This window comes from Centropristis striata, chromosome 6, assembly GCF_030273125.1.
Source record: "Centropristis striata isolate RG_2023a ecotype Rhode Island chromosome 6, C.striata_1.0, whole genome shotgun sequence".
Lineage (NCBI taxonomy): Eukaryota > Metazoa > Chordata > Actinopteri > Perciformes > Serranidae > Centropristis > Centropristis striata.
In genome coordinates this window covers 12,766,593-12,783,077 of record NC_081522.1, presented here as the reverse complement: position 1 = coordinate 12,783,077, position 16,485 = coordinate 12,766,593, and the positions used below count along the sequence as shown (strand labels likewise).

Genomic DNA, 16,485 nt, shown 5'->3' with positions numbered 1-16,485 from the left:
AAAATAGCCCAAAGATAAGTATGTGAACTTTGACTTTACTTTATAACTATGTGATGTTAAATTCTGTTGTATATGTGCTGCGATACACACATGGCACTTTTTGTGCAACGTCAAATTAACTTGACATTATGACAGAATCTCATATCTTTAAATGTTTCTTTTGAAGACAATGAGTTACAGCTGTAGAAGATAGCCTCAGAATCATTTATAGCTTTTATCTGGACCATTAAATATATTGCAGTGCAATTTGTACTTTACTTTCAGGCTTATCATTGATAATCGGATAAAATGGCAGCTATTCATTCTACACGCTTCTGGAACTCGCCACTCAAAAAAATCTCTGATTCCTCATAAAATGTTTGTCTACGCTTCATAAATCTCAATGGGGGCTCAGTCCATCCGGATGGATCTGATAACCTTTAATTCTTGTTTAAAAGAACAGGAGCCTTGCAGACCATGAAATTAATTTGCAGAGAAGATTTTGTCACAAAACATTTAACACCTTGGTTCAATAACCCAAGACAGTACACAATCAACTTGTTTGCCAACAGTCTCAATTTCATGATTTAGATGTGACGTCCAAAGCTAGGCCTGAGAACACACAACCGCACTGCATGCAATACAAAAAAAACCTGATTTATGCAATGTAGTATGTAATATCTCCCCATTCTTACCCTCTTCAACCTCATTTAAAGGGAAAGTCACCTTGAAATCAAAAAGTTATTTTACCTGTACTTCTAGATGGAAAGTAGCACTACATGTAAGAGGAAAATCTTAGACTGTATGGAAAAAAAAATATGTATTTTTGATTATGGGGTGAATGGTCCCTATGATTATTTATTCACACAGACATATATAGCATAGTGACTGATACTCCACAAGTCCTGTTGCATAATTGTTTGTTAAGTTTACAGTTACTGAAGCTTTTTTCTTTTTATGTGATACCAAAGTGCAGGAATAGCTGTCACCACTGTACAGCCTGACAAGCGGGAAGAAAGAAAATATTGAGGAGTTTATACCCTCACCTCTGTCTTACAGGATGTCAAACTAGATCCTTCACTGCACTAAAACATAGACCGATGCTCTATCCCAACTCAATGGCTTGAGGTCATGGATCTTTCAGAGAATCTAAAAACTGAACCTGCTCAACCTCTCCAAATGAAACTGGTACATTTGGACTGCATTAAATCACATACAACACTTAAAGGTGACACTTGCCCTTAAATGGTAAATATGCTCAGCACTGGGAAACTGGAGCAAGTTCCAGATGACAGTGTGGGTTGTGTTGTTTTTCACATGATGAAAAACTGGTAAATAGTGTACCAGTTTCATTGATATTCTATCTACATACAACTCCAGTCAGAATCAATACCACTTGCCAGGAAATATTTGGTGTGTATATATTAAAAACAAACAGTAAAACAATGCCTTATCTTTCTAATCCCATGTGATTAGCAGCAGCTAACAAGAACAAACAGTGGAACTGACGCCTGGTTTCCTTTATTTACATCCTGATTATAAATCAACAACACACGTGGCTATTAAAGCACTGGCCACCACAAAGGATTGGAGGAAATTGAGTATAACAAAGGATACCTGGGTTGTTTTGCTGTTAAGATCAAGAACTGATAACTATGACTGTGATTTTGATAGGTCAGCAGGCAGGGAGGGTCTAACTGAAGCTGCTTGAGATTTAAATTTTATGATCCAGGGTTTAGAAGGCTTAAATCTAGGAAATCTAGGATATTGCACTTTCAAGACTAAATTATGGAGAACAACAACAACTTTACTTTCACGCATTCTCTAAAGGTGAATGTTGGTATGTTGGTACTTCTTTTGAAGTAAAACTATTAATAAAGCACATTAAAAGTCCTGCATTCAAAGGTTTTACTCAATGTGAAGAGTGAAAGGCCTTAGCAGCACAATGGCGGGCCTTTTAATTCTAAAATAATGCTGGAAAGTGGAATAGTATGCATCATATTTTCATTATGTTTTGTGAGTAAAATCAAGTTCTCGAACATGAACAGTAACCTAACATGTATCTGCCAGGTAAAGGTAGTATTACACCATTTTCCACAGAAGCAGGTTGGAAATACACATAGAAGAAAGTAGTTTACAGCAGAGTTGCATAGTTTTTCTATACTTTAATGGACTTTTGGAAATCCTTCTGCGGTACAATTGTACATGACTTATTTAAATATTTTCCTTACTAAACATCATAATAAATCTATAACTTATTGGTGCCCTTATACTTGTTGTAGGCTCCTCTCCCAATGCTAAATTCTGCCCCTGTGGTGTATTAACATGATGCATACCCAGCTCCCTCTGACTACTTACCACATACAGTAAGTGCAACGCCTGTGAATTCTAGCAGCTAAGCAACTGGACACAATAATAAGCATTTCTCCTTTTTCATTGCTAGTGGAAACGTTTCCAGTAGTTCATGGTACCGCCTCTCGTCTGTCAGACAGTGTGGAGGGCTTGAATCACCCAAGTGGAGGAAAAGGAAAACGAAGTTAACGCTAATAGCTTGTAGCCTAGCTATGAAACCCTGCTACAGCCAAACCTAGCTGGCTCACACTTAGCGCCCACAGTTAACTGGCTATATAGCTATTTTAATAGAGTTGTTAAACATAACCGGATCAAATGGTAAGCGCGCTTTTTGCACCGACACTGACAGTGTTACTAGCTTGGCTAAATGATCTACGCGATAGCATGTTGCTAAGCTAACGTTCTGTCTTGGCTCTGTAATGAGCTACTCGGCTAACTGCTTGTTAGCTTCCACGTTAGCTACGCTAACAGCAAAACAACTTTAATGCTGTTACGTCTACAAGGGATTTGCTATTTTCTAACGCTTAGTGTCTGCATCAAATGGTTATTTGCTCATATATATGTTCGTTAATACGTGCTTTGGTGTGAAATAGTAGCCATATAGACGAAGACAAGCAGATATTTTTAACGTTTAGCTGGCTAGCTAAAGCTAATGTTGGCATAGAGGACGCTACCCAGTTATTCTTATTGTAAAGCAGCTATATTTTGTGTTGACAACAGTTCCTCATTCCCTGTCTACAGTGCCAACTGTTTATATTTAAAAAGATATATTAAGCTACCTCTGTATGCTTTTCTGTAGGTTCATGAGACTTTGCAGCCATGGGTGACATGAAAACCCCAGATTTTGATGATCTTCTGGCAGCCTTTGACATCCCAGATGCCACAGGGTTGGACGCCAAAGAGCCCATACGGGGGAGTCATGAGGAGACAGAGAGTCAGCTGAAACACACGGGGATATGTCTGGATGTCAGTTTATTAAGTAACCAAACTGTCACAACAGCAGATATCCCTGCTGTCAGTGTTATTGTGAAAAACACAAGTCGTCAGGAGTCGCTGGAAGGATTTGAACCAGCATTACAAAATGGATTCAGTGGACAAGATACTTCTATTGACTCTGTTGAGGCAAACAACGATGGCTTTTCCAAATCATTTGTCTCTGCTTTAAATGGAGAGAGTCCAAGAGAACTTCTTGGAAAGGCACCTATTCAACACAAACCTGATGGAACACCAATATTTTCCCAGTCACATTCTGATTTTAGTCCCATCTCCAGTCCTGAGGCTGAAGACACTCAGTGCGGTAAAGATGAAATGTATCCTAAACAAGAGAGGCCCTGTTTCCCAGATGCTTCAGATTTGGTGGAACCTTCAATCCCAGACGATCCAAAAAAGCTGGATTTCAGTATTTTTGACGACTGTCCAAAGGACTCTGATATTTCCAAGAACACTCCAGGGAGCAGAGAAGAAAGTAGTAGAAGCGAGAAGTCATCTGACATCTGTGCCCGTAATGAAATGGATAAAACACAGAATTTACAGAGTGAACTTCCCCCACCAAGCAGAAATCACAACTTCACTGACACAAAATGCAATATAGGAACCACAATGGACGTTCCCTCTTCTTATCCACATGACAAATCTCAGACATCTAAATTATCCTCATGCCTTGAGGCTCTGGAGGCTCTGAACGCGAGAAAAGATCCCACTGAGCAGATTAATTCCAGAGAGTCATCAGCAGTTCAGATTGACTGTCTGAAAGCAAGTCCAAACGTGCCTGTATCCCCACAAAGCCCCAGAAGTCCACTTGAAGCTGTGAAACGGTTAACGAAACCCTCTGATAGTCCTGCAAGCATCTGCAGTGACATTAGTGGCAAAGCATCCCCTGCAGTGGCAACTGGGTCACCCCCTGCCATACCAAGGGTCAGAATTAAAACCATTAAAACCACATCTGGACAGATTAAGCGTACAGTCACCAGTGTACTGCCTGATTCAGAAACAGAAGTTCAGTCTGCATGTGAATCCTCTCCATCACAGAGTATGATTAGTGAAGATTCATACTGTAATATGTCTCCTCATCAGTCTCAAAGTGCGTCTGTTGATAGCATTGTTGAAGCACAAACTAAATGTACCCCAGCTGGTACATCTTCACCGAAAGTTTTACGCAACAAATCAGAGGTTAACCCCCGGAAGTCGGGCATAACGCAGTCTACAACAGTATTCCATAGTACTAGTGGTCCTGTCAAACGATCTGCTACACATCAGGGGCAGAAACCAAAGAGAGGATCAGCCGCAACAGGGCATACAACTAGCACCAACTTCCTCCCCAAAGCAATGCACTTAGCTAGTCTGAACCTGGTCCCTCACAGTGTTGCCGCTTCAGTAGCTGCACGATCCACCTCTCATCAGCAAAGCCAACATGCACTCTCCTCGACAGTTTGCAGCACTGTCCCACTGGTGCATCAGGTCAAAACAGCAAACCCTTATCCCCGCTCGTCCATTCCGAACACAGCAGCAGGAACCTTAAACAGACTGTTGAATAATGCCAACCCTGTGCCTACATATGTGCCCAACCTGAACCCCCCTCCAGAGAGCAATATCAACCTACCACCACGAGGATACTGCTGTCTCGAGTGCGGGGACTCCTTCGGGGTGGAGAGGAGTCTTGCGTTTCATTACAGCAGGAGGAGTGTTCACATTGAAGTAGGATGTACGCACTGTGCAAAGACGATGGTGTTCTTCAACAAGTGTGCCTTGTTGGCTCATGCACGGGAGCACAAAAACAATGGCATGGTGATGCAGTGCACACAGCTCCATATGAAACCTATAGCAGAGGAACAGATGTTTTTACCCCTGAGTGCTGTGACCGTGGACTCTTACACTTCACCATTACTTAAAAGCCAACCTGTTCTGCCCCTATATCCTGACAATGTCATTCGCCACCGACTCCGTTGCCTGGAATGTAACAAGCAGTTGTCTGACTACAAAGCACTTGCAGGCCATTACCAGAAGGTGTCCGACGATGTGGAAGGACTTGTGAGTAGATGTGTTAATGAATTATTAAAGGATGTAAAGGATATTTTTGTTATTGTCAACAAATCTAACGACCCTGCGTGTGGCACTCACCCCAAGCCTATTTGTTCCTACTGAAGACATGAATCTTTAGAAATGTAAACATAAGTCTTTATGGGATTTGTTGGCAGTAGAAAATATATAATAACCAGACCGAGGCCACATCATTTTCCAGTTTTCACATTCATCTTTTTGACTTTTCTCTCATTTTTCTTTTATAAAACAGATGTGTAAGGTGTGCTCAATGTTGTTACCCAACAAGTGCAGCTTCAGAGCTCATCAACGCATTCATGCACACAAATCACCTTATTGCTGTCCTGAGTGTGGTGCCCTAAGTCGTTCTGCGGACATACAGAAGCATGTCAAGGAGAACTGCCTGCACTACGCTCGCAAGGCTTGGTACAGGTAAGCAAGCATACAATGCAGGCCTCATATAATACAGTACGGTGTAACAGGAAAGACGCATCATGTTTCCTTTCTTTCCAGATGTCTTCACTGCGATATGGTTTTTAAGACTTTTCAAGGACAAAAGACTCACATCGAGGAGAAACACTGTAATGTCTTTTACAAGTGCTCTATCTGTCCAGTTGCCTTCAAGACCTCTGACGGATGTGAAGTGCATTTAAAAAATAAACACAGTGCAAGCAAAATAGCCCCTCTGTAAGTCATCACCTCATGACCTGACAGTTAAAAGTTGTACATTTGTTTTTATGGGTCATTTTAACCGTTTTCCCCTTCTTTTGCAGGTTAATCTTTAAGTGTTCATGTGAGACGGTTTTCAAGAAGAAGCAGCTACTGTTTCAGCATTTCCATCAGAATGCAAACAAACGTGTTACGTGTGTTTTCAAGTGTCCAGAATGTAACTCGGTCTTTCCACAAAAGCAGCTGTTAATGCAGCACTTCAAGGTTGGCACCCCTGAGACATTTTGTATGTTTTTTTCAGTTTAAAGTATCTGCAAGTGATCTATTTGGCATGTATTTGTGGGTTTGGATTTCATTGTATATGAGTTTATACATTTATCCATACACTTTGCTACGTATTTAACATTTGCATTAAGAAAATAGCATCTTTCCACGAATGTCCATTATTATAATGAAAATGTTGAAACTTTGCAAAAAAAAAATTGACATTTAACCTGGGCCTTTCGAAGCATTGTTAAAAATGCTCTACAAAGCTCAACTGCTGTCGTGCAATGTAAGGTTTATCACATTTTGTAATCTATAAAACCATGCACATGATGCTGAGAAATCAACATGGTAAATAATGAAGTCACACTGCCCAGCAACACTTACGATTTGTTTTTACCTCAGTGGTAAAAGCAAAGTTGCATTTTGTTGAGTGAATGATGAGTACACCATAACTGACTTCGGACCTATAGTGCATGATTATAAATATGATGGAAAGGGAAAGGTCTTTTGTTGTATTTTGTTGTTTCTTGTGATTTTTGCCACACATTTTCTGTTTTGCAGGGTGTTCATGCAGGAAACATAACAGCAGAAACAGAGGATAATAGTAAACAAACAGAAAATCCTGACTTGAACCAGGATGCTCATTCTATCCAACAACAGAAGATTCACAGCTCAGTTAAACATACAGAAAGTCCCAGAAAAAAGGCTGAACAGGACAGAAGACCTCGTGTGAAGCCCACCGGCTGGACGTGTGGGGATTGTCTCCAGTGTTTCCCTGAACGAGAATCCTATATTTCTCACATGAAGACCAACCACGGGAAGGTGAGACAATGAATTTCCCATACTTTTATGAGGCGTATAAGCTAGTTACAATGTTTTTATGTTGGTTGCCATAATATCAACTAGACCAACACATATTGATTTGCTGTTGTTTTTACTGTTAATATTATGATTTTTAATTTCACTGTGAGTGACTCTTTCACTCCTCTTTGTCCCACTCCTGAGCCGAAGCTCTAACATTAGCCGCTGTAGCAACTCCAGTTAAGCCAGCCCAGACAGCAGCTTCATCTTTTTTCCCACACCTTTTTTATTTTCTACCCCTTTTTTCTCTTTCCCACAACAGTCAATGAAGAAGTATCCATGTCGACATTGTGAGCAGTCTTTCAACTCCGCAACCAGTCTAAGAAGACATATTCGCAGCGACCATGATGGCAGAAAGAAAATGTACACTTGCTGGTAAGATGTTTTCTTGAAAACAAGCAAAATATTCTGCCGCTGCTGTGTTTTATGAAATTAAGAAATTTTTCCATTTTTATTACACTTTAGGTATTGCACAGATAACAAGACGATATTCACAACGAGTGTGATGTTGAAGAATCACATCAGTCTAATGCACGGAATCAAAAATCCTGATCTTGGCCAGATGCCAAAAACAGCCATCCAACAATCAAAAAAGGCTTCGGGCAAGGTAATTATTATTATTTTTCACACAAACAACAAAATAATAATTCAAGGCACAAATAAAATTATGGGGAATCTTTCTAGTTATCATTTTTAAGTGTGTGGCTTCTGTGATTTGCAGGGGCTTGCATCAGAAAGACCAGCCATAGACACACAGGAGGAGGTCCAGGACCACATTTGTAGGCTCGAGGCTCCTCCAGCTAAACGTTTGAAAACTCAGTTCCGCTGTTCAAAATGTGGTTTTGTCACAGAAGAAGGCACACAGTTCCAGCAGCATATACCACAGCATAAAACGGATGAAAACACTCCTCAATGCCTTCACTGTGGCCTGTGTTTCACATCTGGCCTGTCTCTCAACAGACATCTTTTCATTGTACACAAAGTCAAAGACCCCAAGGAAGGAGGGAAAGAAGGCGCGGAGGACGAGGCAGAGGTGAGGGAGAACAAGCAGGTTAATCAGCCAGTAAGATCAGCAGATAATGATGAGGTCAATGACTTGTTACCGGAGCTAAATGAACCTGAGAACTCACATGAGCCATCACAGGCAAGAGAGCCAACAAGTCTGCACTGTGACAAGACCTCGGACTGTAATTTAAAGCTGAGCACTCGCTCTCAGACACAATCCGTCTCTCTCCAGTAGTGAAACCTCTTTTCAGCTGCTTTAATATCTTCGGTTTTTATGTGAAAGTAACAAGGGATGCTTGATGTTCTGCATGGAAGTGTTTTGGCCTTTCATTTTTTTTTTTTTTTTCTCTCAAGTTATTCAGAAACCATGCAGTATATTCAAACATATCCTTAACATTTAATAAAGAACAGTATTTTCATAAATTATAGGGCAATTTAATATTATTCTTCAATTATTTTTATTTATCTTTGCATGTTGGTAATATATCCATCTTGCCTTTCAGACATAACTGCACACGCATTACAGCCTTTTCTTTTTCCAAATGTTTTCACATGTCGCATCCACCATGACAGGAGACTCAGGAATGTCTGTTAGTGTTTAGGTCTGATTGATGTGAAGAGGTGGATTTTTGCCTTTGTAATCAATGTTTATTTTAATTGCTTTAATTTTCTCTGAAGTATTTAATGCTACACACTATTACCTGAATGGGATTCAGGTTGTTTTTATGACATGAATGTGTTGCAATTAATTTGCAGTACGACTCTAAAATTTCAGTCACCTTTTATTACAAAACATAGTATTGTTCGGTATTCATTTAAAGCCGTATTTTTGCATCCGTGGTAAAAAAGTTAAAACTGTTCTGTGAGATTCAATACAGGTGAATTGTCTTGCAAAGCCGAAGTTAGGCTACACATAAGAACAATACTTTTTACTCTTTTTTTTTTTTTTTTTTTTACTACTTAAGCATTCATGAATGCTTTTTATTTTTATTGAATATATTGATTTGTGATGCATGTGTTGTCCCAGATCTAGCCTATTTTTTGTTGTTTTTTTTTAACGATTTTTCTTTTGTTATTTGAATGAGTGTTAAGAGGAAACATGGAGAGGTATTGGATGTGTGGTGCAGCAGTATTGAAAATACCTCAAATTGCCAGAAGTGTATTTTTCAGGCAAGTGAACAGTCAGTGTAATGTCTAATCAGGGTACATTGTTTTGGATAATCCAAAGCAGGTTTGAAAGTTTGGCGGCATATCGGAGATGGCGTTTAATAAATCAGGACCTGCTAACATGATAATAATACCATAAGATCAGAATTTGTTAAGTCATCAATGTCTTCAGAGGAAAACAAAATCTTAGATCATAATGTTGGGTACTTCTTGTTTGCATGTCCTGATTTGTAAAGCAGCACCTCTTGTTTTGTATTGAATACATGACAGTTCCTACCTCCATGGTTAATGGCAGTGATTGTTAAATGACGAAAGACTTTGAGGAGTTGCAGGTAATCTCAGTGCAATGTAAAAAAAAAATAAAAAAAAAATTAGTTTATAAAATGTCTTATCCCACATTGTTCAATTTTATAAATTATTTTGGGGAAGATATTATGGCTATATGGTCATATTGACTAAACTGGCAAGTGAACTTTTCTATTTAAGTGCTATGTGAGCTCTTTGTTTCTCTGTATTCTTAAATCCTTAATTTACCACAATGCAGCTGTTGAACTGCAGAGGCTGAAAAGAATGACTTGTTCACGACTTGTTATTTTGTAATGCTCGTCGAAAGGTATTTGTACTTTTGATACTGTGTACTGTACAGCAAGGACTTGTATAGTAAAGTAACCTGTGTACATACAGTAGCCAATGATCCCTGGATTCACAGCATTTCTTAAGCCATTACACCTATTCAGCATGCACTGGCCCATGTGCCTTGCTGTAATGTTTACGTCAAAGTACTTACAAATAAATTGGTGCATTTAACGAAACACCTGGCTTCGTCTTTTGTCTTAAAGACTTGTGTCTGGTTTAAAATACTCAATGCAGGGAAGAGTTTATTGGCGTTTAGACATGATAATTAGTGGTTTTTCACTTAAATCATCATAGCAAGTCAGAATGGTGCAAGAGACCCTTAATATGCATCATTCATCCAATGAGAGACCTACCACAGACATGACTTCATCCATTAGAATATTAAGCCCATCCTATCTCAGTATAACTGCCTGTCCTCATAGTGACAGAGGAGCAAAGATATTTTAATTAACCCGACACCAACTAGTGTGGAAGACGTTTGAGGAATGAGAGGCACTTTGAAAAAGATCTGCAGAGCAGGATTCCTGTCTTCTTTCATTTTTTTCTCATATGTTGCCATGACGTCCTCAATGACTCTTGATTTGACTGAACTGAGAAATAAAGTTTCAAAGATCAAGGTGAATCCAAGGGGGAATCTGTGGGCAACAGGTAAGATAAATAACAATATTTTGGCAAATTACTTCATGCTTTTGTGCTATTTAAAGGATTCTTTGACAGTGTATATTGAGGTTGTTTTTTGTTTTTATTAAGGACATTTTATGGGAAAGAAAAGTGTAGTGGATAGTAGCTTTATGAAGTCTGCCTATGAAGATGTAAAAGTTCCCACTGAAGTCAGAGAGGTTAGTCCTCTGTACCGAGTGGAAGACCTGCAGGCACTGCTCATTCAGATGCTGAAAACTGCCCAACAAACACAAAGGAAACAGACACTGGATATGTAAGATGATGATGATGATCATTCATATTTTTTTTATTGTTATTAATAATAATACTCAATTGCACAACTGATCATCTTTTTCCATCCATTTAGAGGAGAAGGGGATCCAGCTTGAGGAATATTTCAACCAACGCTAACAATATGAAATCCTACTGATGAAGAGGAGAGCACTGATACAAAACTGACGTTTTTTTAATGTGAAATGTTACATTGTATATGCCAATGTGCTAATCTGCACAGCTTTGTTCTTGGATCCAATCATTTGAACCTAATGTTAATGTATTAGTGCAACATGTAAATAAACTATTACTGAAAGTCAGATCCGTTGTCAATTTGTCTGTTTTTAGTGGAAAGAATGTGGTGGAAATATGTGTTTATTTCGACTGATCAAAGCATTTTCACATTATAGACAAAATATTATCTGATGAGGAAGATTTACAGTTATCAGCATTGTGGCGCCCCCTACGTGACATTGTCAGATATACTTGTAATAATCACATCCGGGTGAAAGTGGCAACATGCTTTTCCGAACATCTTAGTTTATTTGATCATTCCCAGCAGTTATGCCCCTAATAGTGATGTGTGGTTACCCCTGTAGTGGTAAAACACGAAGGGCAGAAGAGCTGAAGGAGCATTTTGAACGGAACACTGACAGAAAGGTTCATATTGTGGGAGACGGAGCTTTGGGCTTTGAGAGAAACACAGTTTACGCAGGCAAGTCAAGCTAAGCTAACTTTGTCTTCATTTTGCGAAAAAATATTTTGTGGTCATTGTGACATCTTGCCAACCCTTATTTGTCACTGACCCATAAACCAAACTTTATATTTTTTATTCAACCGCAGTATTTCGTGTGACTGGGTGAGATGAAGTTGGGGAATAAATGTGATGATTAGCTTGCTTTACTCTATTCAGGAGAGTGGTTATTAAAATAGACTTTCTGTAGCGAAAAAAATGATTGATAAAAATCAGCTTTTTATTCGTGTTCTACCTACGGAGTGTAAGTGTTTATCGAGGGTTTGGTCATTATTTAATAATATTTTGACTTAAGTCTGACGTGCAAATGTCATCACTGTCCTATGATTGCCATTTTCTCCCTGTTAAGCTTCATACCAGGATATATTTAATTTCAGCTCGTCCATTTCAAGGTATTTTTTTAAAATACTGGAACGTCAGTTTTTGGTTTTGGATTATTATTTAATATTGAAGAGTGTGTATGTGTTTGTTACACTACACATAAAAACCTGAACTAATAACTGGTTAAATGATCAAGCAAAATTAGTCACGAGAAATGTTGATTAGTGTAGTGAAAAAATGTCGCTGGTTGCAACTTCTCAAATGTGAAAATTGGCTTTAACCAATTAATAATAAAAAAGCTAATTCATTTGCCTGAGGAATATTGGTTAGTTGCAAATGTCACAATGTCACTTAAATTGGTTGGCATCACAATCACAAGTAAACAATAGAAAAATAACTGGATTCTTAGAAGTAACCTTGGACTATTACATACTCCTGCTGTTATTTAAACCTTGTTGGATTTGTTGCAGATTCCCAAAAGGAAAAAAATGTCAGAGCATCTCTGAAAGCTGAAGTAGAGAGGTGGGTTTTTTCCGACCTGTTTGTTGATTAGATTCATCAGTAAAATTTTACTGTCACTTCCTTTTAACCTTTATTTATTTGTTGTCTAGGAAAGTCAACAAGGATGACATTGTAATTTTAGATTCATTAAATTACATCAAAGGTAAATATTGCTCACAGCTGTGCTATGCAGATTTTGTATAAAAACATGATTTGTTCACATTATTACTTTATAATTATTACTAAAAATGTAAATATCTTACAGGCTACCGCTACGAACTGTTCTGTCTCATCAAACATACACAAACACCACACTGCCTGGTAAGTACAGTAGTGATATAACAATACATTTAACCCTTTATCAGGCGAATAACTATATTTGGTAACTTCAGTGGATATCAAAATGGGGTTGAGAAAAAAGTTGCAAATTTACTAGATTAAAGTGGCAAATCTACAAGAAAAAAAGTCTCAGATTTAAGAGATTTAAAGTGGTGAATCTGCGAGAAAAGTTGTTTTCTCATAAATCTGTGACTTTTTTCCACGCAGATTTGCTACTTTAAATCTCTTAAATCTGCGACTTTTTTCATGTAGATCTGCCACTTTAATCTAGTAAATTTGCAACTTTTTTCTCAAAATATTTTTATTTTTTATTTTTGATATCCACTGAAGTTACCAAATACGGTTCTTCGCCTGATAAAGGGTTAAAAACGATTACCCAAACAATAATCGCAAATCAAAATCATGTTTTCTTTTTATGAAGGTGTACTGTTTGACATCAGATGAAGAGAGCTCAATGTGGAATACCAACAGAGAAGCTGCTGAGCAGTACACCCAGGAAATGTGAGTGAGAAGCTTCTATCTATACATACAGTACAGTTTCATGTCAGTCTCTTGTTTGATTTGTGTTTACCTTTAGATTTCCACAGAAGTATTGTCAAATCACCATTCAATTTTGTCCTTGACTTATGTTTTGTATTTGTAGCTTTGATGCATTAGTGCTGAGATTTGAAGCTCCAGACTCCAGGAACCGTTGGGACAGTCCTCTCTTCACCATCCTGAAAGATGACACACCTTCATATGAAGCCATTTCTGACGCACTTTTCAAAAGAAAAGCACCCCCACCTAACCAGTCTACACAAAGTGTAAGAGACATACATCCATGCTGTTTATTTTTATTTGTTTTTTTTAACAACCATATGATACTCGATGTTATATTGCCTTTTTGACTATCTGATGGTAATAGAGATATTCCTTTTCTCTGCAGCAACCATTGTCATCTACAAACTTCTTGTACGAGTTGGACAAGATCACACAAGATGTGTTGATGGTATGTTTTTTTTATGTTCTTTTACATTTTCTTTTCAGTCACTCAGGTTTTTCCCCTTGGATACTGTTTTTGCTGGAACCAGTCTGAAATGTTCAATCTACAAAGCACAAAAAATGAAGTCATCTTTGTTACAAAATCCCTCGGCTTGGAAGAATCATTTCAGAGACTCGACTTGTAGCATCAATATGCATTCAGGCTTGGCTATGTCTCTTCTAATGTGATGCTCTGAAACTAATCTGAGCATGCTTGAGACAGACTGACCCTGAGGTCACAGCGCTCTATTTATCCGCTGCGACAGTGACGCTAGTATTGTTTTCACCTTGTGACCCCGTGTTCTTGGAGACACCTACTGAACGTCCACTGAAGTGGTTTATTATATTCCTTTCTGTCTAAATATATAGTATAAATATTAACCAAGGGGGAAAGCTGATTTCCACATTTGTTAGATATAACCTAGTTATTGTAGCAGAGAGTCAGGATATCAGGTTAGGTAAAGTCTTATCTCATTGGAACCTTGTAAAGCAAATCTGAGTTTTTCCATTTTAAAGTGACCACTTTGATCAATATAATGCAAGTGGGAGGTTCTGCTTGTTTCCAGTTCAGTAGAAGTAATTTGCAACACAGATGGCGTAACTAGTTATTGAGCTTCTATTATAAAGAAAAAATAGCTGCACAATGAGGGAATTGGAACAAAACAGTAATGTGATCCAAGTGTTAGTGATTTTTGTCCTCCCTCTGTGATCAGGTGTAGTCAAGGTTACCTATGTAGTTGTTCGCCGAGTTACATATATGTCTTCATGTCTCTGCCAATAAGAAATCACCTGCTGCTATTGGGTACACCTTTTTAACCATATCTGCACAAATTCCATGTAAATAAAATTAAAAATTAGAAGAACAAGTACTTCTAATTTTGTTCCATCAATCATTTTATTCTCAGTGAGCAGATTCCGAGCTTCCTACAAATCAAAGCACCTGTGGAGCTGTATTTGACAGTAATAACTTTCTGTATGTAATGTTTTTAATAAAGGTTATTTAAAACTTTCAGGCAATTTTTAACGCACAGAAGACAAGTGTTCCTGGGGATCTCATTCCAGTTCCAGGAGCTACAGAAAAGATATCCTTTTTACACATCAAAATGTCCACATTTTTATTTGAAACCCAAAAGAAGAATCATTCACAACTTTTAGGTTGGTCTGCTTGTTGTTGGGTTTAGGTCATAGTGACCTTTCACAGCTAAAATGTATTCGCCTCTGTTAATTTGGGGAGTCAAATTGCCTTTCCAGCAGGAGGCAAAGCACTCTGCAATCAAATGACTTGTTTGAAGGTGGAGGAGGATGAATGCATGTCCATCAAAGAACTATTAATGAAAGTCACAGCAGCCAATCACTGTTAAAGGTCTTGCCTGTAATAACATGCTGTGGGATACGCATTGGGGGAGAGAAACTAAATTGCATAGATTAGTGGATTTTTATTGGCAGCTGCACTTTGTCATACTTTCTCAGAAGCAAACACTTTGATTATGTCCTTTTGAACATGGTCGAACTTAATGACGACTGCATGACGTCAGTAACATTCAGCACTTTGTGTTGTTTCTCTTACGTTCTTCTTTAACAATGTGATACTCTGACCTTCAGATACTTAGTTACCACTTCCTCAGTGTATAGCCGTACTGTAGAAAACTTGTTGCCCGTTTTTCTGTCTTCATGTGAAAAAAACAATTTGCACACAAATATCCTTAACCTGATGTTAAACATTGAGCTCACCAGGAGCATCAACATGGCAGAGCTGAGGAAACTACGGCGCCAGTTCATCAGCTACTCCAAGATGCACCCGACAGAGAACACGGGACAGATTTCCAACATGTTTGTGCAGTATTTAAATAAGAGTCTTCACTGAAATTGTATAGGATTGGTTTGATTTGATTTTAATTTTCTGTGAAAAATAAAAGTATTTTAATATTTGTGGCATGTTAGTGGGTTATTGGACTATTTAACTCAAAGTAAAAAATTTAATCATATGACAAAAAACTTGCAGAACTTGTATATTATTTCCAAATGTATTCTACATACAAGCACAGCAGCTTTGAAGGCATTCCATTGAACCAAATGGGTAAATAAAAAACCAAAACCATAAAGACTGTGTTACCATAGCTTTCACCCACATTTCATGGGCTTCTTCAGCAGATGACTCTGAATTTATTTCTTGTGAAAGCACTTTTTGCTGTGTCATTTTTGTAATGAACTGCACAATCAAGTAAGCCTTGCTCACTTTGTCCTTTGTCAAAGCTCAGCTCTTTCTCAAGCTCTTTTTAACCTTAGTTCACCTTATAATATACTTGACCTCTTGGTGACAAGCCTGACAAACAGTACTGGGGTTTCATGTTCAAAAGCTACATTCCTTTATGGGACTTGTAAGCAAAATATTGCAAAGCTCTTCCAAAGTCTGTGTGTTATGTAAGAAGATTGTGAGGAAAGCAGAACAGGAAGTTGTTTGCAGGAATATTTTCTTGCTTGGCTTGCAAATTTAACCAGTTACTGTTGGTTACTTTACTGGAATGTGATAAACACACGGAACATGCATGGAGAATAATGGGTGAAAATTTATATGGCTTTTATTTATAACAAGCAGGAATAAGTTAGTTGTAAACAGATGTTGTAAACATACTTCTATCGAATGA

The 16,485-nt window shown here is 38.1% G+C and overlaps 2 protein-coding genes across 2 annotated transcripts; both read left to right on the top strand.

Moving 5' to 3' along the window:
- Positions 1 to 2,507: 2,507 nt before the first annotated feature.
- Positions 2,508 to 10,148, top strand: znf592 (zinc finger protein 592). The gene is made up of 9 exons (XM_059335367.1): positions 2,508 to 2,649; positions 3,131 to 5,358; positions 5,621 to 5,799; positions 5,881 to 6,054; positions 6,141 to 6,300; positions 6,865 to 7,125; positions 7,427 to 7,539; positions 7,630 to 7,771; positions 7,886 to 10,148. Exons 2-9 carry the CDS (start codon positions 3,151 to 3,153, stop codon positions 8,402 to 8,404), a joined length of 3,756 nt encoding a protein of 1,251 aa, XP_059191350.1. The 5' UTR covers positions 2,508 to 2,649; positions 3,131 to 3,150; the 3' UTR covers positions 8,405 to 10,148.
- A 1,244-nt stretch (positions 10,149 to 11,392) lies between these two features.
- On the top strand, positions 11,393 to 16,063 carry kti12 (KTI12 chromatin associated homolog). The gene is made up of 9 exons (XM_059335418.1): positions 11,393 to 11,620; positions 12,451 to 12,502; positions 12,592 to 12,644; positions 12,747 to 12,802; positions 13,242 to 13,321; positions 13,464 to 13,623; positions 13,746 to 13,808; positions 14,854 to 14,924; positions 15,563 to 16,063. Exons 1-9 carry the CDS (start codon positions 11,470 to 11,472, stop codon positions 15,702 to 15,704), a joined length of 828 nt encoding a protein of 275 aa, XP_059191401.1. The 5' UTR covers positions 11,393 to 11,469; the 3' UTR covers positions 15,705 to 16,063.
- Positions 16,064 to 16,485: the final 422 nt, after the last annotated feature.

Bases quoted from the DNA above. Each gene is read 5' to 3' on its own strand.
- znf592 (XM_059335367.1), top strand. From the start codon at position 3,151: ATGGGTGACATGAAAACCCCAGATTTTGATGATCTTCTGGCAGCCTTT. The intron at 6,055-6,140 runs GTAAGTCATCAC...CTTCTTTTGCAG, and splicing joins GCAAGCAAAATAGCCCCTCT to GTTAATCTTTAAGTGTTCAT. The intron at 7,126-7,426 runs GTGAGACAATGA...TTCCCACAACAG, and splicing joins TGAAGACCAACCACGGGAAG to TCAATGAAGAAGTATCCATG.
- kti12 (XM_059335418.1), top strand. From the start codon at position 11,470: ATGCCCCTAATAGTGATGTGTGGTTACCCCTGTAGTGGTAAAACACGA. The intron at 12,803-13,241 runs GTAAGTACAGTA...CTTTTTATGAAG, and splicing joins CACAAACACCACACTGCCTG to GTGTACTGTTTGACATCAGA. The intron at 14,925-15,562 runs ATCCTTTTTACA...GATGTTAAACAT, and splicing joins CCAGGAGCTACAGAAAAGAT to TGAGCTCACCAGGAGCATCA.